The sequence below is a fragment of the Hippoglossus hippoglossus genome, chromosome 16 (assembly GCF_009819705.1).
Source record: "Hippoglossus hippoglossus isolate fHipHip1 chromosome 16, fHipHip1.pri, whole genome shotgun sequence".
In the NCBI taxonomy this organism is placed as follows: Eukaryota; Metazoa; Chordata; class Actinopteri; order Pleuronectiformes; family Pleuronectidae; genus Hippoglossus; species Hippoglossus hippoglossus.
Window position 1 is genome coordinate 1,783,462 of NC_047166.1, and position 17,365 is coordinate 1,800,826.

The window sequence follows — 17,365 nt, forward strand, 5'->3', positions numbered from 1 at the left end:
GTTTCATATTGTTTGCCTTACATTTTTAAATGTTTACTTGTAAAGCACATTGTTACTGAGTTTTGAACGTGTTATGTATAAAAGTGTATTGTTGTTCTGACTGGTGTGTTCTTCAGTGCTGTATATGAGGAGATGTTTTCCTCTGCCCCAACAGGCTTCCACCATCTCAGTGAAGAAGGTAAGAGCTCTGAAAACAACGGTGTGATAGGTAATCAAATATAATGTAATGCTGTCCCATCAATATAAGGCAAACACATCTTTAAAAACCTTTCAACTGTTTAATATAAAGTCAGTGAATGCATTCAGCCAATTACCCACTTTTTTCATATAACTGTTCAATCGTTGTAGAAACAGAAATCTAAAACTGGGGGTTTATTCATGTTGCCAGATATTAAATCTCATACAAGCCGGAGACCTAAAGGAGCCGACACTAGTGAGCTCGTTTTTAAACTTTCTTGAATGTGTTTAGGACTTTTTACTCCGTCCCTCATCTCTTCCTCATCTCTTCCTCTATACATCAGTGGTAAGTCAGGATTTTGTCTTTACTTACTTTCTGTATTCTTCTTTAATGTCGTTGCTTACTGTCTAAATATGTTGAGTCTGTGTCATTACACTGACATTCGTATGTTTGCTGTTTCTTCTTCTTTCTTCTTCTTTCTGAACATTACTTTTGAAATCTAATGAGTTTAGTCCATAGACTTTAAATAAAAATGGATGACATGTGTCCACTTCTTCCTACTATCCAAAAGGAACAAGACAGTGGCTTCATATTTCCGGAGCTGACATGTCATCCATCTTTCCATTCAGTCTATGATTTAATCAAATAATATCTAACATGATTCCCTTTGGCACGTTACAGTCCTTCTCTGCTGCAAACATGAGGAACCTGATCTCTGTGGCTGTGATCGTTACTGTGGCATTCACAGTAGCAGGCCTGAAACTCAAAGGAAAAGAAGTTTGTGTCACTTTCTTTAGTTTATTTATTCTTCCACTGCATCTGCAAAATCATTATTTCAATTCAGTTTGATTTGATGTTACAGTTTATTGGTAAAATGTTAATTTGGTAACATGCGTCTCTTCTGTCTCCCTTTCTCCCAACCAAAGGTGCAGTTTGGAGACATGATTGCTTTTCCACCTAAGTGTTTACCGGGTCTTACATATCAGCATTTTGCTGTTTATGTGGGCGACAAATATCCTGACAAAGGCAACATATTTGAACACACAAGTACGTGCACCTACAAACTATGTCCTTCATTGAAAGCAGCAATAAAACTCCCTCAGATGTGAAACCATTTATCACCACACTGAAAAACCCTGTGAGAAAATTGAATGAAAGTTCCTCTGTCTTACAGTTATATATAAGTTATATATAAGTATATTTATATATATAGTTCTGAGTTATAATGAGAATAATTACCACCACTCAAAGTTTAAACAGAAACACTGTTGGTAGATCAGCAGAAGTTAGAACAACATGTTGTTTTTATGATAATCTTTTCCTTTATTAGGGCCATGTTGAAGAAAAACAAATCTGAGATTCTGAGAGAAGTCGTAATACTACAAGAAAACATTTAAAGTTTAGTAATAATAAATAAAGTAATAATTTTAGGCTACGTGTCACGTTACATCCCAGAAGCTCTGTCTCTGTGTTAAAATGAGAATGTGCAGCATCTTGTTTAGTTAAACTTTAGAATAAGTTTCATGAATATCAAAATCCTTGATGTTTTGTCTCATCTCATCCTTTAGACATGGAAAATATCATCGCAAACTATTGGCTTGTTAGCATTGTCTCTGTGAACATCTTAGCATGCTAACACTAGCATATGACGTCAACCAAATGCCGCGTTCCATTACACCGCGGAGCTCCGAATTGGAAGTTGCAACCGGAACGCCCTCTCAAGTTGGAATTCCGACTTGGACTTTGAAATCCAAGATGGCCACTCCGTGTATCAACAGCTAAAGTTGTTACTGTTTATAATCACTTCTCTCATTAGATTTGTCGTACACATAGTACTGTCCAATTACGTTCTACGGACGTGTTACTACGTCGTTGGTATGCGTGAAATGTGACGTCAATCCGAGGTGTAACTGATTATAGTCTATAGCTCAAACCAATGTTTAGCATCATAGAGCTGCTAGCGTGGCTGCAGGCTACAAGAGCAGATAGACAAGAATAAATAATAAATAATATCTATAATGTTCAAACACTAACTCAAACATTTTGTTCTCCTTCTATTTGTAGAACATCCTGTGATTAAGGTGTGGCCAGCCTGCGTTTTCTCTAAACTCGAGTCTTCTGACGACCATTATGTTTTCAATTTCCTCGACGGATATAAGGGTGAATACACCAAAGGCAGTGAGAAGGAAATGATTGCCCGCATCAACGCGACAAAGGACCATTGTGAATTTTATAATCCTTTCAAAAACAACTGTGAACACCTTGCTACCTATGTGCGTTACGGAAGGAAGGTATCACTCCAGGTATGTGGCTGATTTCACCGCATTTTGATAGGATCTAATAATGAATTAAAACCAAACCAAGATGTCCCATCTGCTAACATGGAAGAGGCAGGGTTTATGACCTGTACTGCAGTGAGCTCCTTCAGCCACCAGATGGCAATCAAGACTCCTGGGCTTCACTTTTGGGGAGCTGTCATATCTCTTTAGACTCCATGTTAGCAGATGGGACGTGGACAAAACAAAAAAATCAAGGAAGACGTTAAAAAGAGCTTCTCAAAGATGGTTTCTGTCTTTTTAGTTAGTTCTTATCTCACTGGTGTTTGTTAAAGTGTTCGTGTTTCTCCTAAGTTCGGTTTTAATTTGTTATTTAAACTGGGTGAAACGTCATGATTGACAGCTGAGACTGACTCCTGACTCCTGTGCAGACTGAAGATGGCAGCGTTCGTATCTGGGAGACTTCAGGATATATTCATAAAGTCCAAATAAGGATTTTCTGTTAACGTACCACTCCTCAGTGTCCCAGTTTGTCCCAGTGGTTTTTGGTTCATTGTGTTTATTCCAAACATCAATGTAATTTAACGACCATGAGGTTTCCTTCTGGGACAGACCTCAGTTCTGGTTTCTCTAAAGGATGCACATTGAGTTTAATGCACCTGCTGCTTATTGCTTGGATGTTCTGTGATAGTTATATTCTTAACTGTCCATAAGACCACATTGAATTATATTAATGACTTTTTTTTTTTTTTATAGTTCAACGGGAATGCAGGGCAATTCTGTAAAGTACCTCCAGGCGAAAATAAAGAAGAGATGTGGAAGTACGTGACGGAAGGGTCTGAGTGCCAAGTTAACGGCGCCTCCTCCAACGGCTAACAAGCATTTTATCAGTCAACCCAGTCGGATTGACTTCTTTATCTCTTATTGCTCTTTCCTTATGCGATATGAGTTTTTGAAAATAAAAAATGAGCAAGTACTCTGGGTCTTGTCCTGTTTCTGTTGATATGGTATGGATATGAGAAGTACCTATGGTGCTTCAAATAAATGAGCAGGATATTTTAGCACTGAGTGTCCACCAGAATCATCACAGTTATACATCAAAGATACATATAAAACGTGGTACATGTTAACGAAACACTTGATATGGTCTGATTTAAAGTCAAATACAGCATAAAGTACTGTGTGCATTGGTGCGTGGATATCATGTAACTGACAGGTACTGTCATCCAATGGGTCCAGGTGGAAGGTGTAGGTGGGCGTGGAGTCGGTCAGGCTCCACCCCCTCCAAATATGGTTACTCTTGATTTCAAAAAGATGGCGCTGGACAAAATGCCGAACTTGAGGTTTGAAAATGGCCGCTCACAAACCAGTGGGTGACGTCACGGTGGGTTGATAACCACGGTTTAACTTGGGCTGCTCACCTGACCCTTTAACCTCTGACTATACACAGACAACTGCAAAGAAACAGCTGTAATAGATTTAAAACAATTAACTGACCAGTCAATCAACAGAAGATGAATCATTAAATGCTGGATCCCCCACTAAATTTACATCTGGACCAATATGTAATGGTCACCCTCCCTCCAACAGTTTGGTGGAAATCTGTCGAGAAGTTTTTGCAAAATCTTGCAAACAAATAAACCCACAAACAAGTAAACAACCACATGAAGACAAACAATGAGGAACTTGGCAGAGTAAACAACACAGGACACTGGGAAGCCACCAGGCAAAGTTTAATGAATTTATCTGCATTGTCAAACAGGTTATGACAAAAATAAATAAAATCACACACTGGAATACTCCAAGAAACATGTAATAATATTCATTGCATCAACTGCAGTCATGCTATTTGACATGTTACACCTATGTGACAGTTTTTGTATTTCAAATCAATGCTCTGGTACAAAAAGCAAAGCTCCTTTATGGTTTTGTGGGTTAAAGTTTTGTGATCGACTTGCAGCAGAGGAGAAATGTTGGAATGCATTAAAACTGAAGTCAAAATATAAGCATAAAAAAACCTATTGTCTTAGAATAAATAAACAGCGGCATCTCCGAGCTGTCTGAGCCACATGTCACGTGATGGGAGCGAGATTCTTCAGGTGGCTGAAGACTCACATGAGACCACTTCTATGTTTTACATTTACACCCAGATGTTTGAGTTGAAACTGTGTTCAGTGTCTCGTTTTTTCTGACTTATTTAGGGAAAAAAGCAACATATAAAACACTTGTCTGGTCTAAAGCTCCGAGCACAGAGCCGTCTTCTTCTTCACTGTCACCATCCTCATCAGAAGAGTGCGATGGCCGTTACTCCTCCACAGGCCGGATGCCCTTGGCCTCCTCCATCTTCCTCAGGCTCTCGTCCCATTGGGTGAACTGCTTGGACAGCAGGAACATCTGTCAATCACACTTCAAAGGGTCAGTGGGGGGAGCTTTTGTCTGTAGCTGGTCAGAGGTCAGTGAGACAAGGTGTACATTTCTTTACAATGGCTGAAGGACACATAAATTAACACTAACAGAAAAGAGTCAGACTGGTTTTACTGCAAAATGGATGATTTAAGCATTAAGGTATCGTTTATCCGTGTCTTTTATCCCTGGAGACATGAGACAACGACAAAAGTCTGTAACTATATGAAGTTTAACATTCTTATGGCACTTAAACAGTTTGTGTCTGATATTTTGACTTTTTTTTACCATTTTGTTGTATTCCTCAAAAAGCTTCTTTACTTCCAGCGACTGAACTTCAGTCTGGTCCTGTAAAAGATCCAGAGGAGTCAACAGATTAAATGAGACACACACACACACACACCCACACACACACACACACACACCACACACACACACACACACCCACACACACACACACACACACACACACACACACACACACACACACACACACACACACACACACACACACACACAGAGAGAGGGGGACGGAGAGAAAGAAAAGGTGGTTACCTGTTCTTTAATGTGAATCTGAGATAGACGCTGTAACTTGGTAGCGTGCTCTGGTACATCTGTGAACAACAGAAATACATGTGGGATGAACCTCCAGTGCTGAGGTGGTTTGTCCTCGAGTCTCATGATGTCCTGTCAGGTGAACTCACCTCTGATGTAGGTGCTGTCCAGCAGCGGCTGGAGGCTGCTGACCTGCTCCAGCAAAGCAGCCTGGGAGAGCAGGAAGTCCTCCTCTGTACACACAGCAGCACCACAATGAGTAGGTGATAACTTACATAATGTATTATATCAACACTAAGCTTCACATGTAAAACACAACACATGAGAAATATTCAAATTTAGAGCCATATAAACTAAATACACAATATGAAAGTTGTCTTTCATTTGATTAATCTGTCCCAGAATATTACCAGCGAGGATGAACTCCAGCTTCATAGCGTCCGGTACGGTGATGTGGTCCGTGAACTGGGGGTCCAGGTACTTCATAAGGTCCTCAACTGCACCACAACAACAAGGTGCTCAACAAACAAAGAAGAAAATCTGACCAAACAAAAATCCAGCACCGACATTTTGAATTTCAAACTTGCAATTTCAAGCCCTTAAACATTTTTAATGTTCAGTGGGAAACGTGAATGAAATTAGTTTATATCACATTTTAATATTGTAGCCTTGCAATGTTTCTTCACCTGCTCTTTGAGTATCTTGATGTATGAAAATAAAAAGTAACACCATGTTTCTGTGTAATCTAGGTTGTCAGTACTGATCCAAATCGGTGTGTGACTCACTCTTCTTGTGCAGGATCTTCACTCGTTCTCTTTTGTTGGCTGTGTTCGTCAGACCTGCCTGGATCCGGGCCAGAGACTCTGCACACTGCAGAACAGACAGCATGCATCAGATTTATCATAAGACTTCACAAAGGGTACTGAAAATTCATTTAGTTCATTTCATTACCGTGTTGGAGCAACACTATAAGTGTCATTGGTAGCACTACACACCGAACACAGAGTAAAAACACATGAGCCTAAACTCCAGTGAAACAGGGATGACGTGGAGCAACAACACAATGAAACGGCATTTTTAATATGTGCACTTAACTCTATCAATGTTTCAAAAAGACTGAACATGGTTTTTAGTTATTACTTTATTATTTAAACTAATTTTCTGTTGACTTTAGGAAACAACAAACTGAAGTAGGACACCGTGGCACATTGTTCCATCCCTGGAAATACATGTACCACAAAACACATCCACATCAATGCCCCTTTGTCTGCTGCAAGTATTTTCCTCATCATATGATGCTCTGATGAGACGCTACTCTCAGGCTCAGGAGAAACATTCAATCTTCTCAGCCCCTCTGAAATATATCAACTATCATATTAATGCACAGTTAATAGTTGACGAATGTATTTTTCATGGAAACCAGTGGTTTCACTTTACTTCAGTTAGTTTATAATTTTCCTGAGATACAAATAAATGACATCTTACACCATCTGTGCTTTTACTTTTCAAGTGGGATCCACACACACACACACACACACACACACACACACACACACACCACACACACACACACACACACACACACACACACACACACACACACCACACGAAAAAGGGCGTTCGCTTATAGCAGCTAGCAGCTAGCTAGCTTCTAAACAGCCTGTATTTGTATTGAAACGTGAGAACAACGGACACAGAAGGTAAAAATGTGCTTTTGTGTGATTAGAGACGTGATCAGCAGCAACATTAACATCATTTGATGAAGAGTAAATGAGATAAACTTAACTCTACATGTGACACCTGAGCTTTGTTGATAACTGGGAGGCTAAGCTAATCTTTCTATTCATCCATCTTCGCCTATTTCCATAGACAGAGCTGTCGTTAGCCTGGCTAAGCTAGCAGCTAGCTAGCCTCTAAACAGCCCCCCCCTCTCATTAAATGGCTCTGAACGGACCTTGGCGGGTTTCCCACTCTTGATTCTCCTCTCGCCATAAACTCGAGTCTCCAGAGTGTGAAGACGCGTCTCCAGATCATCCGTCTCCATCTTTGAATCCATTCTTCTCTCCGTCGAACAGCTGAGCAGCAGGACGACAGCTTCTTCTCAGGGTGAGCGAAGCCCCCCCTAGCAGGTCGCTGATTGGCTACATTTCAGTTCCGGGTTGGTTAGGGGTTGAGCTTGAAGCGTGTTGATTGGTTGAGGGAAGGTGTCAATATCAGCGGTTTCCTCCACCAGTGATGACGCACTTGCAACATGTTTAGAAATACATTTATTTCTATTTCATACATTTGCTCCTGAAGCTAAAGAAGAACATTTAAAACAATAGATTATATTATAATGTGTTTATTCTGTAAAGCAGAAAAAGACACAGCTGTACATCTGATGTTCTCTTGTTGTGCATCTACTCCAGAAGGACTACAAATATTAAATGTGGTTTCATAGTGGAGGACAGAAAACTGGATTATGTTATTCAATAATAGTACTTGCCTAATATTTTTTTGCACAAATGTACATTTCTAAAAACCTCCCCACACTTGTATCTTTGAAAGAACTGGCACAGACTCATTGAAATGGATAAATTCTAATATTTGTTTTATTTCCTTTGCACTTTTATGTTTCTACCTTGCACAGTTAACAAGTCTCTGTCTCTGAACTCTCTTTTTTATTGAAAAGGACGATGCTTGTATGATTTGTATTTTGCAACAATAATAATAATTTAAAAAAGATGACACAGACTGTGGAACTAAAAGAGATTAGACATATTAGTATGATTTTATTTATTCACATTTTTATTATAATTGTATATAACTTCATTTGTGCATAATGTGCCTTGTTATTTGTTTTTCATCTTATTTCTATAACCTTGCTCAGTAACAAGTCTCAGTCCTGAACTCTGAGACTTATTACAAACAAATCATGATTCAATTTGTATATTGTATTTATTCATATGTAGATGTTTTTATTATTGTGTATTATTTGTATTCATAAGTACTGGCGGATGAAACGTGTTTCCGTCGCTAGGGGGCGTTGTTTCGCGGTGAGCGGCGGTTCTCAGCAGTGGAATGACAACATCGACAGTCGCGGGCCTTCTTCCCTCCGAGCTGCCCGGAAAACATCCACCGAAAGTAAGTGTTTCCCTCCGGTTCCAGCGCCGCGGGGACCCGGTGTGCCCCCCTCTGCCGTCGGGCCACGGGAAGGAGCCGCTCGGATCCACCCTCCACGTCCCCTCGCTGTGTTTCCACCGGCTGAGCTAGCTCACCTAGCCCCGGAGCTAACCTGCGTCTGCTTCCCAGCTGCGTAGTTTGACAGCTTGTTGTTGTGAATCACTTCCTTCTGCTCCACTAATAACGTGGTAATAACCCCCCCCCCCCCGACGAAGTAAATAGGACCTGAGCTGCCTCACGCAACACGCACGTCCTCTGGAGCCGTGCTAGCTGCTAGCTGCTGCTGCTGCTGCACCGCCTGGTTCACGCTGTGTAGCTGGAAGTTTCCCTGACTGCCTGTTTTGCTGTGTTGTTGTACAGGAGGCAGGTGTCCCGTGCCTCCCAGCGTCTGGACAACTGGGTCTGCATGTGCCACTGGGAGCAGGAGCATCATGGCAGATGACAAGGACGTGTTGAGGGACGTGTGGTTCGGCCGGATCCCCGCCTGCTTCACCCTGAACCAGGACGAGGTCACCGAGAGAGAGGCCGAGCCCTACTACGTGAGTCCTGGTGTGAACCTGGTGCTACGGGGACCGTTCACCCACTACATCCACTCATTATCTCCTCAGCACTATGATGGGGGGGGGGGGGTGTTTGAGTCCACAGAACACTTCTGGAGTTTCAGGGGTAAACAGAGTTGCAGCCAAATCCAAAATAATTGAAACGTCAGATTCTTTAAAACGTAAAAAAACCCCAACAGAAACAAACCTGTGGTGTCATCCAAGTGTCCACAAGCCCACCGACATTCACATTCGACTTGAAACGAGGTCATTTCCTCCATTTAGCCCAAAAGTTCTCTGTGATCCACGTGCGAACGCGGCTCCGGAGGAAGATATCAGAGGACATTTAGGCTGAAAACATGGTGCAAACGGTGCCGTGTCGAGTTATTGTTGATTTAAAGACACATCAGATAACTCCATAGTGTCCATAGATAGATATGATCACATAACAACATATTTCAGAAGCTGATTTCAGACACACACTGAACAGGACGTTTTCCAGATTTTTTTTCCCCAGAGGGGCTGGATGTGAGGGTGCAAATGTCTGAATCAGCTGCTCTGGATATTTCCAGGACTGTTCCTGCCAGCCCTCTGTTAAAATGACTGGATAATGTCTGAGTGCATGTGAATGTCCAGAAAATTCACAGCAAGCAAGTGATAGTGTTGCTGACGTTTCTACAACGTGACAAACACAAAAGTTGTTAAAAACAAAAACAATACTGATATCTCACGATGACAATGAGGAGCCATACACGTCGAAGATGCAGATGAAGGCCTGTGGTTCACAATAACAGAAAATGTCTGGAACATTCAGGTGAGGGTTGGGTCCTGGGAAGAGCAGCAGGAGTCAAGACAAAAAACTCACAAAGAAGAAAGAAATCACAAGTTGTTGGCAGGAGAAATTCCAGAGAATGTCCTCAGCAACTGATGAGGACATGTTTGTTCTCACATCTTATCTGTAGTTCAGTGCATGTTTGAAAGCAACTTGCAGCTCAGAGGAAACTGGTGTCACAAGTTCCTGTCCTACAACTTGTTATTCTGCTCGGTTTGAATGTGCTGTCACGTAGCTTGGTGACAACATAAAACCTCCAAAAGGCAGGTGTGGGATATGTTCCTAAAGATTTAGTTTCACCTTTGTAAGGCGAGGGGGCTTTTCTCTCTCGTTGTTTTGTTTTCCAGATCCGTGGATTTAGATCTGCTAGCAAACAAAGAAACAGAAGTTGCACCTACAGTAGAAAATCTAAATTGAGTCTCAAATGCCGGCACACAGGACCAGTGTTTCACTGACACGTCTCCTCTCTCTCTCCCAGCTGCTGCTGCCCAGGGTGAGCTACCTGACGCTGGTCACCGACAAAGTGAAGAAACACTTCCTCAAAGTGATGAAGGCCGAGGACGTGGAGGAGATGTGGTGCGAGTATGAAGGAACACCACTGAAATGGTGAGAGGACGTTGACCAATCACAACAGAATATGTCTCTTTTTAAAATCAGTTTCTTGTAACTTTAAATCCTCTCTTCCTCGTCTCTGTACCTTGTTTTACTGCCTTCAGTAAACACGTCTCGCCCAGTCAGAGCTGTAACAGCGTGTTCACACCCTCTGCAACTGTAGAGAGACGCTCTATGAGTCAGTTCACTCTCAGCGAGCAGCTTCAGCAGTAACTACAGTTGCCCTGGTTCTCATCTCGCCCTCTTGCAGACAGTCAGGCACAAAGCTCAGTCACCAGGTGGCAGTATTGCAACAGACAAGGAAGACCAATATCACAGTAAATCACAGTAGAGGAGATAAACAGAGGATCGTATGAAAATATCAAAATGTTTGCAAGCTTCAGACCCTCAGATGTGGCGTTCTGTTGCTTTGCTTTTCTCACTGTAAATCTCAAGTGTTTTGTAAATGCAAAAGTGATGAGTTTTTGACAAACTTATCAACTTGAGATACATAACTTTGGAGTTTAATAACCTGCAGTGAGACTGTGTCATTAGTTTTGACAACTCTCTAAATTACTTTCTAGGCTGGTTGGCCTCATCGGATCTACAACTAAATGACTATGATGGTTACTGTGTGTGTGACCGCACAACAGAAAACCTTCAAAAATACACAGAAAGTGACAAATAGAACTAGACATACGTATAAAGATAAAGAAGACTGACACCAGTTCTGTTTGCTGGACCTTTTATATGAAGACCTTTCAACATATTTATAATTCTGTGAGAATAACATCCTCTGGTGTTACAGATGTGTATTGCATTTACTTGTTTTTCTTAATTAAGTTATTCTTACTTCATGTCATTAGTTTGTCGGCTTGGTGCTTGGACAGTACAACGATTTTGTGCTAACTCGTTAATTCAGTAAAACTTTTTTCTCAAGTGAATGCAATATGCTCTTCTAGGTTTTAAAAAACAGTTGAGTGAAACTTTAGATTCAGAGGTCACAGGGGTTTGCTTAGCATCTGGTGAAGTAAATGTAAACACAGTGGGAGCCGCAGGTCTGATGTTGAGCTGAATGAAAAGGTTTACACTGGTAACATCTTTCCTTTTTACGTTTCCTGGTTACAGGCACTATCCAATTGGAGTTCTCTTTGACCTCCACGCCTCCAACACGGTCTTACCCTGGAACATCACTGTGCACTTTAAAGTAAGTGTGAATGTGTGTGCACGCACAGGAGCAGCAATTTCTTTCACTATTTATTTTTATCTATACCAATCCTTATTGAGCTTTTTAGCCTCTTAAAACATATTTTATTATAAACAGGCGTCCGTCCAGATGAGGTTTTTCAGTATCACGTACACTGTGTTGTAAACAGGAAGTAGATTGTCTACGTTCCAGTGGGTCGCTTAGTAACAGAAAATACTACGAACGAGGAGCAGCAATGGTGAAAAGTAAGAGCAGGGATTTCTTTGCTTGAAGCGACGACGAGGTGGAACTTTAATAAGTGTTGGCAAAGCTTTGCATTCAGGGCTGGTGGTCGATTCATGTGATGAATAAGAGCCAATCAGGAAGAGAACGTGGGCGTCTGCGTCATAGTTTACAAAAGTCTCTGTTTGTAAAGCACAACCTGAAGGTTTCAAACTAAAAGGAGGCCAGTGTTTACAAAAGGGAGTTTGAAGGGGCTCAAAAACTGATGGGACGGCAGCTAAACAACAACAAAATTGGGATTAGTACCTTTGAAAAATATATTTAATATATTTTGACCCCTTTGTTTTGGAGTTCTCCTGCTCCTTTGTGTTAAAAATACATGCATAGATGGATAACGCAGCTTCAAATAAAATGCAATTATGGGGAATGTGTGTCAGAATTTTCCAGATCGCGACCTCCTCCACTGTCCGTCCAACTCTGTGATCGAGGCTCACTTCATGTCCAGCATCAAGGAGGCCGACGCCCTCAAGCACAAGAGCCAAGTTGTTAACGACATGCAGAAGAAAGACCACAAACAGCTGTGGATGGGTCTGCAGAACGGTGAGACACACACACACACACACACACACACACACACACACACACACACACACCCTGCATGTGGTGTGAGATTCCTCAGAACGCTGCAGCTCAAGTTGATGAAACGCGGCTTCAATAAACACCTCATCCACCAGTGATCTGCTTCCTGCGGCGGTCTGAAACAAATACTTCACCGTGTCTTCATCTACTATCGTAGTCGCGCTAGATTTTTCTTTATTGGCAGTTGTTAGCAGGTAATAACTTTCATCTTTACTTTACGACCATTTTATTCCCTAAAAGCTGAAATATGATTCAAATATATATATCAACAAGTTATAAATAAGGTTGCACCAACTGTATGATGAATAAAAATATGATGAATCGGTTGTTTAGTCATTTAATCAAATGTCAAAATCCCAAAAAACATTTCTGAAACCCCAAGGATAACGTTGAAAACTATCAATAGTTTCATGATATAAAATTGAAAGTCCTCACACTTGAGAAGCTGCAGCCTGCAGATGATGCAATGAACTGTTTGTATAAAAAGCTCAGGGTGTGGTTCATGTTGTTTTTCTCTGGTAATGACTGTAACTCCATTTATACAGAAACGTACAACCGATCCAAACAGGAGGAGTTTGACTTACCTATTAAACATGAAAGTGAGAGATGAAACTTTACTTAAACCAAAAGTTTCGCATCCAAAAGGGGCCAGAAACAGAGAGAGAGAGAAACAGAGGTTGTTCAAAGTCTCCTCCAGGAGAGAAAAACCACATCTTCAGAAGGTCCGTGAGAAAGTGAGAGGTGAGGGGAGGGGCAGGGTTTGAAACAAGCACGTGGAGGGTGGAATCATTTCTGATGATGAGACGTCAGCCTTCAACCAGAAGATCGAAGCTGCGTTGTTATTAAGCACCTGACCTGCAGCGTGCTATAACTTCAAGTGTCAGGAAGCAAAATCACTATCACTATATGGACAGTTGTACTATAACACATGTTTCCCTTGTAGTTAATTATCCAGTACATCTCGTTTCTTACAAACCCACTTTCTCACCTACTGCTGCTCACCTGGACGTGTCAGGAATTAATATATTAAAACATAATCGCCTCAAAAGTGCTATCTGTTGCCTTTTCTATGCACTGAATGGAAAATGAAGTCCCAAGACATATTTGACAATTATTGACGTACGTGTTTGTGTTATCACAGATAAGTTTGACCAGTTCTGGGCCATGAACAGGAAGCTGATGGAATATCCCACTGAGGACGGAGGCTTCAGATACATCCCCTTCAGGATATACCTGGTAACTACACCGCCAGAACTTTAACAGGCTTCTTCTCCCCTCCAGGTCGGCCTCATGAGCCACTTCAGCAACTAACTTAGAGCCCAACCGGAATATTTCAGAAGAATGTCGGGGCCTTATAAAGCAGCTTTATAGTTGAAGTATATTTTGAGTCTCTGCTCTGTCAGCCCAGTAGATGGAGCCAGATGGCAACATAAAACCCTCCATGTCTGTCTGATGTTGCTTCAACAGGGAAATCACCTCCAACCAGACAGGTTCTGATGAACTAGTTCTTTCTACACTTTATTTAGAGTCTCGTGCTTCCTGAAAGACACCAAAAGAGTCACAAAAAACAAACATTTAATCCCCTTAGTTCAGTTTAAGACCCAGACAGGGTGAATTTGACCTCCCCTCTGGCACTCGCACATTTGCAGAAAGGTCTTTACAACATCTTGTTACCTGTCAACCTTTCATATTGAGCAACTGAAGGCTCTCCGGACACTCATCACTGAAATAACCAACAACGCTCTCTTGTTTAATCTCAGTTTGGAAACCAAACAACAAAGCTACAAGGCATTCATGCCTGACATAATACCGGTCTTCAAACCGCATGAGTAAGTGTCTGATAGTAAGTCAGTCTCTTTTCTGAGCAAAGGCACATTCATGTGCACACAGTGACAGGCACAGATTAACTGGATCTTGATATCTGCTCAAACCTGCGTATCCAGTCATTTTAAATTTCACTCAATGTTCAAGTGTTAAAAGAAACATAACTTCTGTGTATCTGTTTGTGAGTTCACTGTTTCACAGATGCTCTCTTAACCCTCCATGTGACGTGTGATAGGATAATCAGACTCATAAAAGTATAGTGTTGCGTATCCCTAGGTGCTTTTTGGAGGTTATTCATTTGTACATTTGATATCCATGACCCTCCTCGTTTTGGTTCAATTCCACAGAAGCAGGATGAGCCGGTGGGCAAGCTGAGGGTTGAGTGTAAGATCGAGGCGTTGGGCAGACAAGCGGGCCTCACGTCGGGTGTTTCCGTAAAACCTCTGCAGCTTTGCCCTGACTCAGGTGAAAATTCCCTTTTGGACGAATTAAAAAAAGAAAAAGAATAAGAGAGGATGAATAAGCGGCTGGAAAACATTAGCGCGCTGCGAGCCAGACGGCGGGGGAACACAGTCAAGTGCTGGGGTTCAGCTCAGGAAAAGATGGGAGTGTGGAGATTTAATTGGACAACCTCCAGGGTACTGAACAGTTTAGGAATCACACAACACGACTGAAGAAGTTAATTTAATATCATACATGGCACTTTGAGGGAATGTTTAGAAACAGTGTAATTAAATGCAATTTAACTCCTTCTAATCTCGCTGGACACTGAGAGAATCCAGAGTAGTTAGGGAAATGAAGATTTGGAAAACATCTGGATCTTTGCAACAAAAACATGTTGACAGTCTGCTTTGAGTTGAATGTGCGTGCTAAGCCTTGATCTCAAATCACAACAAACAGAAAGGCCCCTCGCTGTCACCGAGTTCTGTAAAGGCATTAAACTTTAGAGCCTGTCAGGACGTGTTAGGAAAAATCACGTAAGTCAACGGAACAGCAAACGGGACAGAAAATAGATTCGGCCTCGAATGATCTGAGTCATGTTTTGAAGCAGAACAAGATTTGTAGATGTTGAGAACAGAACGCAACATCCGAAAGCATATTGTTCCATAATCACATCTCTTGTGACGGCTGGTAATTCCCCCCCTGCGATGATTAATCATTGAATATGCAGCGTTTTTTAATATGAGCCGCCGCTCTCCACATATGGCTGCATTTACATTTCGCACAACAACGAGGGTGGAGGAGCCGCTGTCTGTCACTGTCAGCCTGGACTGTTTTTTTGCCTGAAATTCACAACCTCATGAATGCTTTTGTGTTTTTACTTTCACATCCTCGGCGTGTAAATAAACCATTTTACACTTCTACAAAAACATTCTTGTGTTCAGCTATAAAACATAAGTCTTTAAAGTGGCCGACCGAAACATGCAGGCCGACCAACAGGGCCCGCCCTCTCAGACGTGCACTTGTTGCAGCTATAAAACCATGTAAGTGCTGGCGGGGAGAAGAGACCCAGCTCCGACTCGTTTCGAGGCCTTTTTTCGTGGCCAGATTGCAAGTTTCCACGGCCGTTTATGAGCCGAGTTGGTTTTGTGACAGTCCGAGCATCAAAGCCCTTTAAAGGCTGGCTGTGTGATTTCAAAGCCCGCTGGAGAAAATAAGCTTGGATTCTGAAAAGTCTGGGTTGTTTCGGAGATGGTGCGGTTTTTATCGTACAAACTGCTAAATGTTTACAAGCAGAGGAGGCTCGGAGAGTCTGGAGAGGAGCAGAGGCTCAATCTGCTCGGAATCATCTTAAAAATACCTGGAGTGGCGTTTTTTGAGTTTTTGCCCATCATGGATTTGTTTACCACCTGTCTGATTGTTTCACCGCTCGGGTTTCTTGTTTAGTTAACATTTAACTTAATGGGTACAATCGTAATATTACCGATATGACGGCCAATAACAAAAGAAATAGAAAAGCAGGTTGTAAGAACTTTAATCCTTTAATCAAAGAGCAACACATCAGTTTACAAACAAAACCAAACAGCGGAGCTCGAGTTCTGTGAAAGTCGAGTTGCGTGGTGACGCTGCGGAGCTTATCACGACGGCTAAGAGGAAGATCCAGTGAGTTGTTGTGACAAGACCCAACACGATGCGACAAAACCCACAAAGAGAAGAAGAAAAGGAGATTGTGAAGAAACGGTGCAGAAATGTTGGAAAGAACAAAGCCGTTTGGCACTCAGAAGTCACCGTGGATGACTTAGCAGGAGACTGTCTAATACAGAGGAACCCCCCCCCCCCCCCCCCCTGTCCGTCCTACACACACACACACACACTCACACTCATAGTCCTTCAAAGCCAGATTGTGGTCTTTAGTGTAAATAACATGTGCTGTGTTTGATGCAGACAGAATTAATGACAACACTCAGTCCAAATAACAGAGGGCTCATTTCCGTCTGGCCTGCGCTCCGTATGGAGACGAAGACACCTCATGGGCATGGACGACACGTGTGCGTGCGTGCGTGCGTGCGTGCGTGGCTGCCCTATATCCTGAAAGACAAAAATAGTTAGTCCACCTTTCTGTCCTTGTCATAAATCTGAGATATTAATTCTCGTTTATGTCCCTGTAAAGTTTCATTTGTCTTTATTAGTTTTTTTTAAAAATCTGTGACATTATAAACGTTGTTTGCTGGGTTGTGTGTTAGTCTGCGTTAGTCTGTTAGTTAGCAGGATAACACAAAAACTACCACACAAAATCCCATGGAACTTGGTGGAGATGTGGTCTGGGTTAGGAATGATTTCTTAAAACTTTTTGTGCGGATCTGGCTGAGGGGGCAGATCCAGGAATTGTTCAGAGGGCTGATATTTATGAGAAATTTGGTGCAGATCTAATTTAAATGTGGGTTCACGAGGAGACTGTTGGGCCTCTTATATGAATATGTATTATTTAGATAAGGT

General features: G+C 41.8%; 3 protein-coding genes across 3 annotated transcripts in view; 1 reads left to right on the forward strand and 2 right to left on the reverse strand.

Moving 5' to 3' along the window:
• nt5c3a (5'-nucleotidase, cytosolic IIIA) overlaps positions 1 to 10,137 on the reverse strand; it is a 24,834-nt gene extending 14,697 nt beyond the window's left edge. The window contains 1 exon segment of the mRNA XM_034611560.1: positions 10,126 to 10,137. The gene's annotated coding sequence lies outside the window, so the exon portion shown is untranslated.
• dctn3 (dynactin 3 (p22)) lies at positions 4,166 to 7,544 on the reverse strand. The gene is made up of 7 exons (XM_034611564.1): positions 7,367 to 7,544; positions 6,198 to 6,282; positions 5,823 to 5,909; positions 5,562 to 5,645; positions 5,413 to 5,471; positions 5,146 to 5,205; positions 4,166 to 4,848 (listed from the first exon to the last, which is right to left on the reverse strand). The coding sequence occupies exons 1-7, from the start codon at positions 7,466 to 7,468 to the stop codon at positions 4,759 to 4,761; spliced, it is 567 nt and encodes a 188-aa protein (XP_034467455.1). The 5' UTR covers positions 7,469 to 7,544; the 3' UTR covers positions 4,166 to 4,758.
• atg5 (ATG5 autophagy related 5 homolog (S. cerevisiae)) overlaps positions 8,414 to 17,365 on the forward strand; it is a 25,383-nt gene continuing 16,431 nt past the window's right edge. The window contains exons 1-6 of the mRNA XM_034611559.1: positions 8,414 to 8,535; positions 8,935 to 9,113; positions 10,424 to 10,551; positions 11,665 to 11,743; positions 12,403 to 12,565; positions 13,746 to 13,840. Coding sequence (XP_034467450.1) covers positions 9,006 to 9,113; positions 10,424 to 10,551; positions 11,665 to 11,743; positions 12,403 to 12,565; positions 13,746 to 13,840 — 573 coding nt within the window. The 5' untranslated portion in view covers positions 8,414 to 8,535; positions 8,935 to 9,005. The remainder of the gene's footprint in view (positions 8,536 to 8,934; positions 9,114 to 10,423; positions 10,552 to 11,664; positions 11,744 to 12,402; positions 12,566 to 13,745; positions 13,841 to 17,365) is intronic.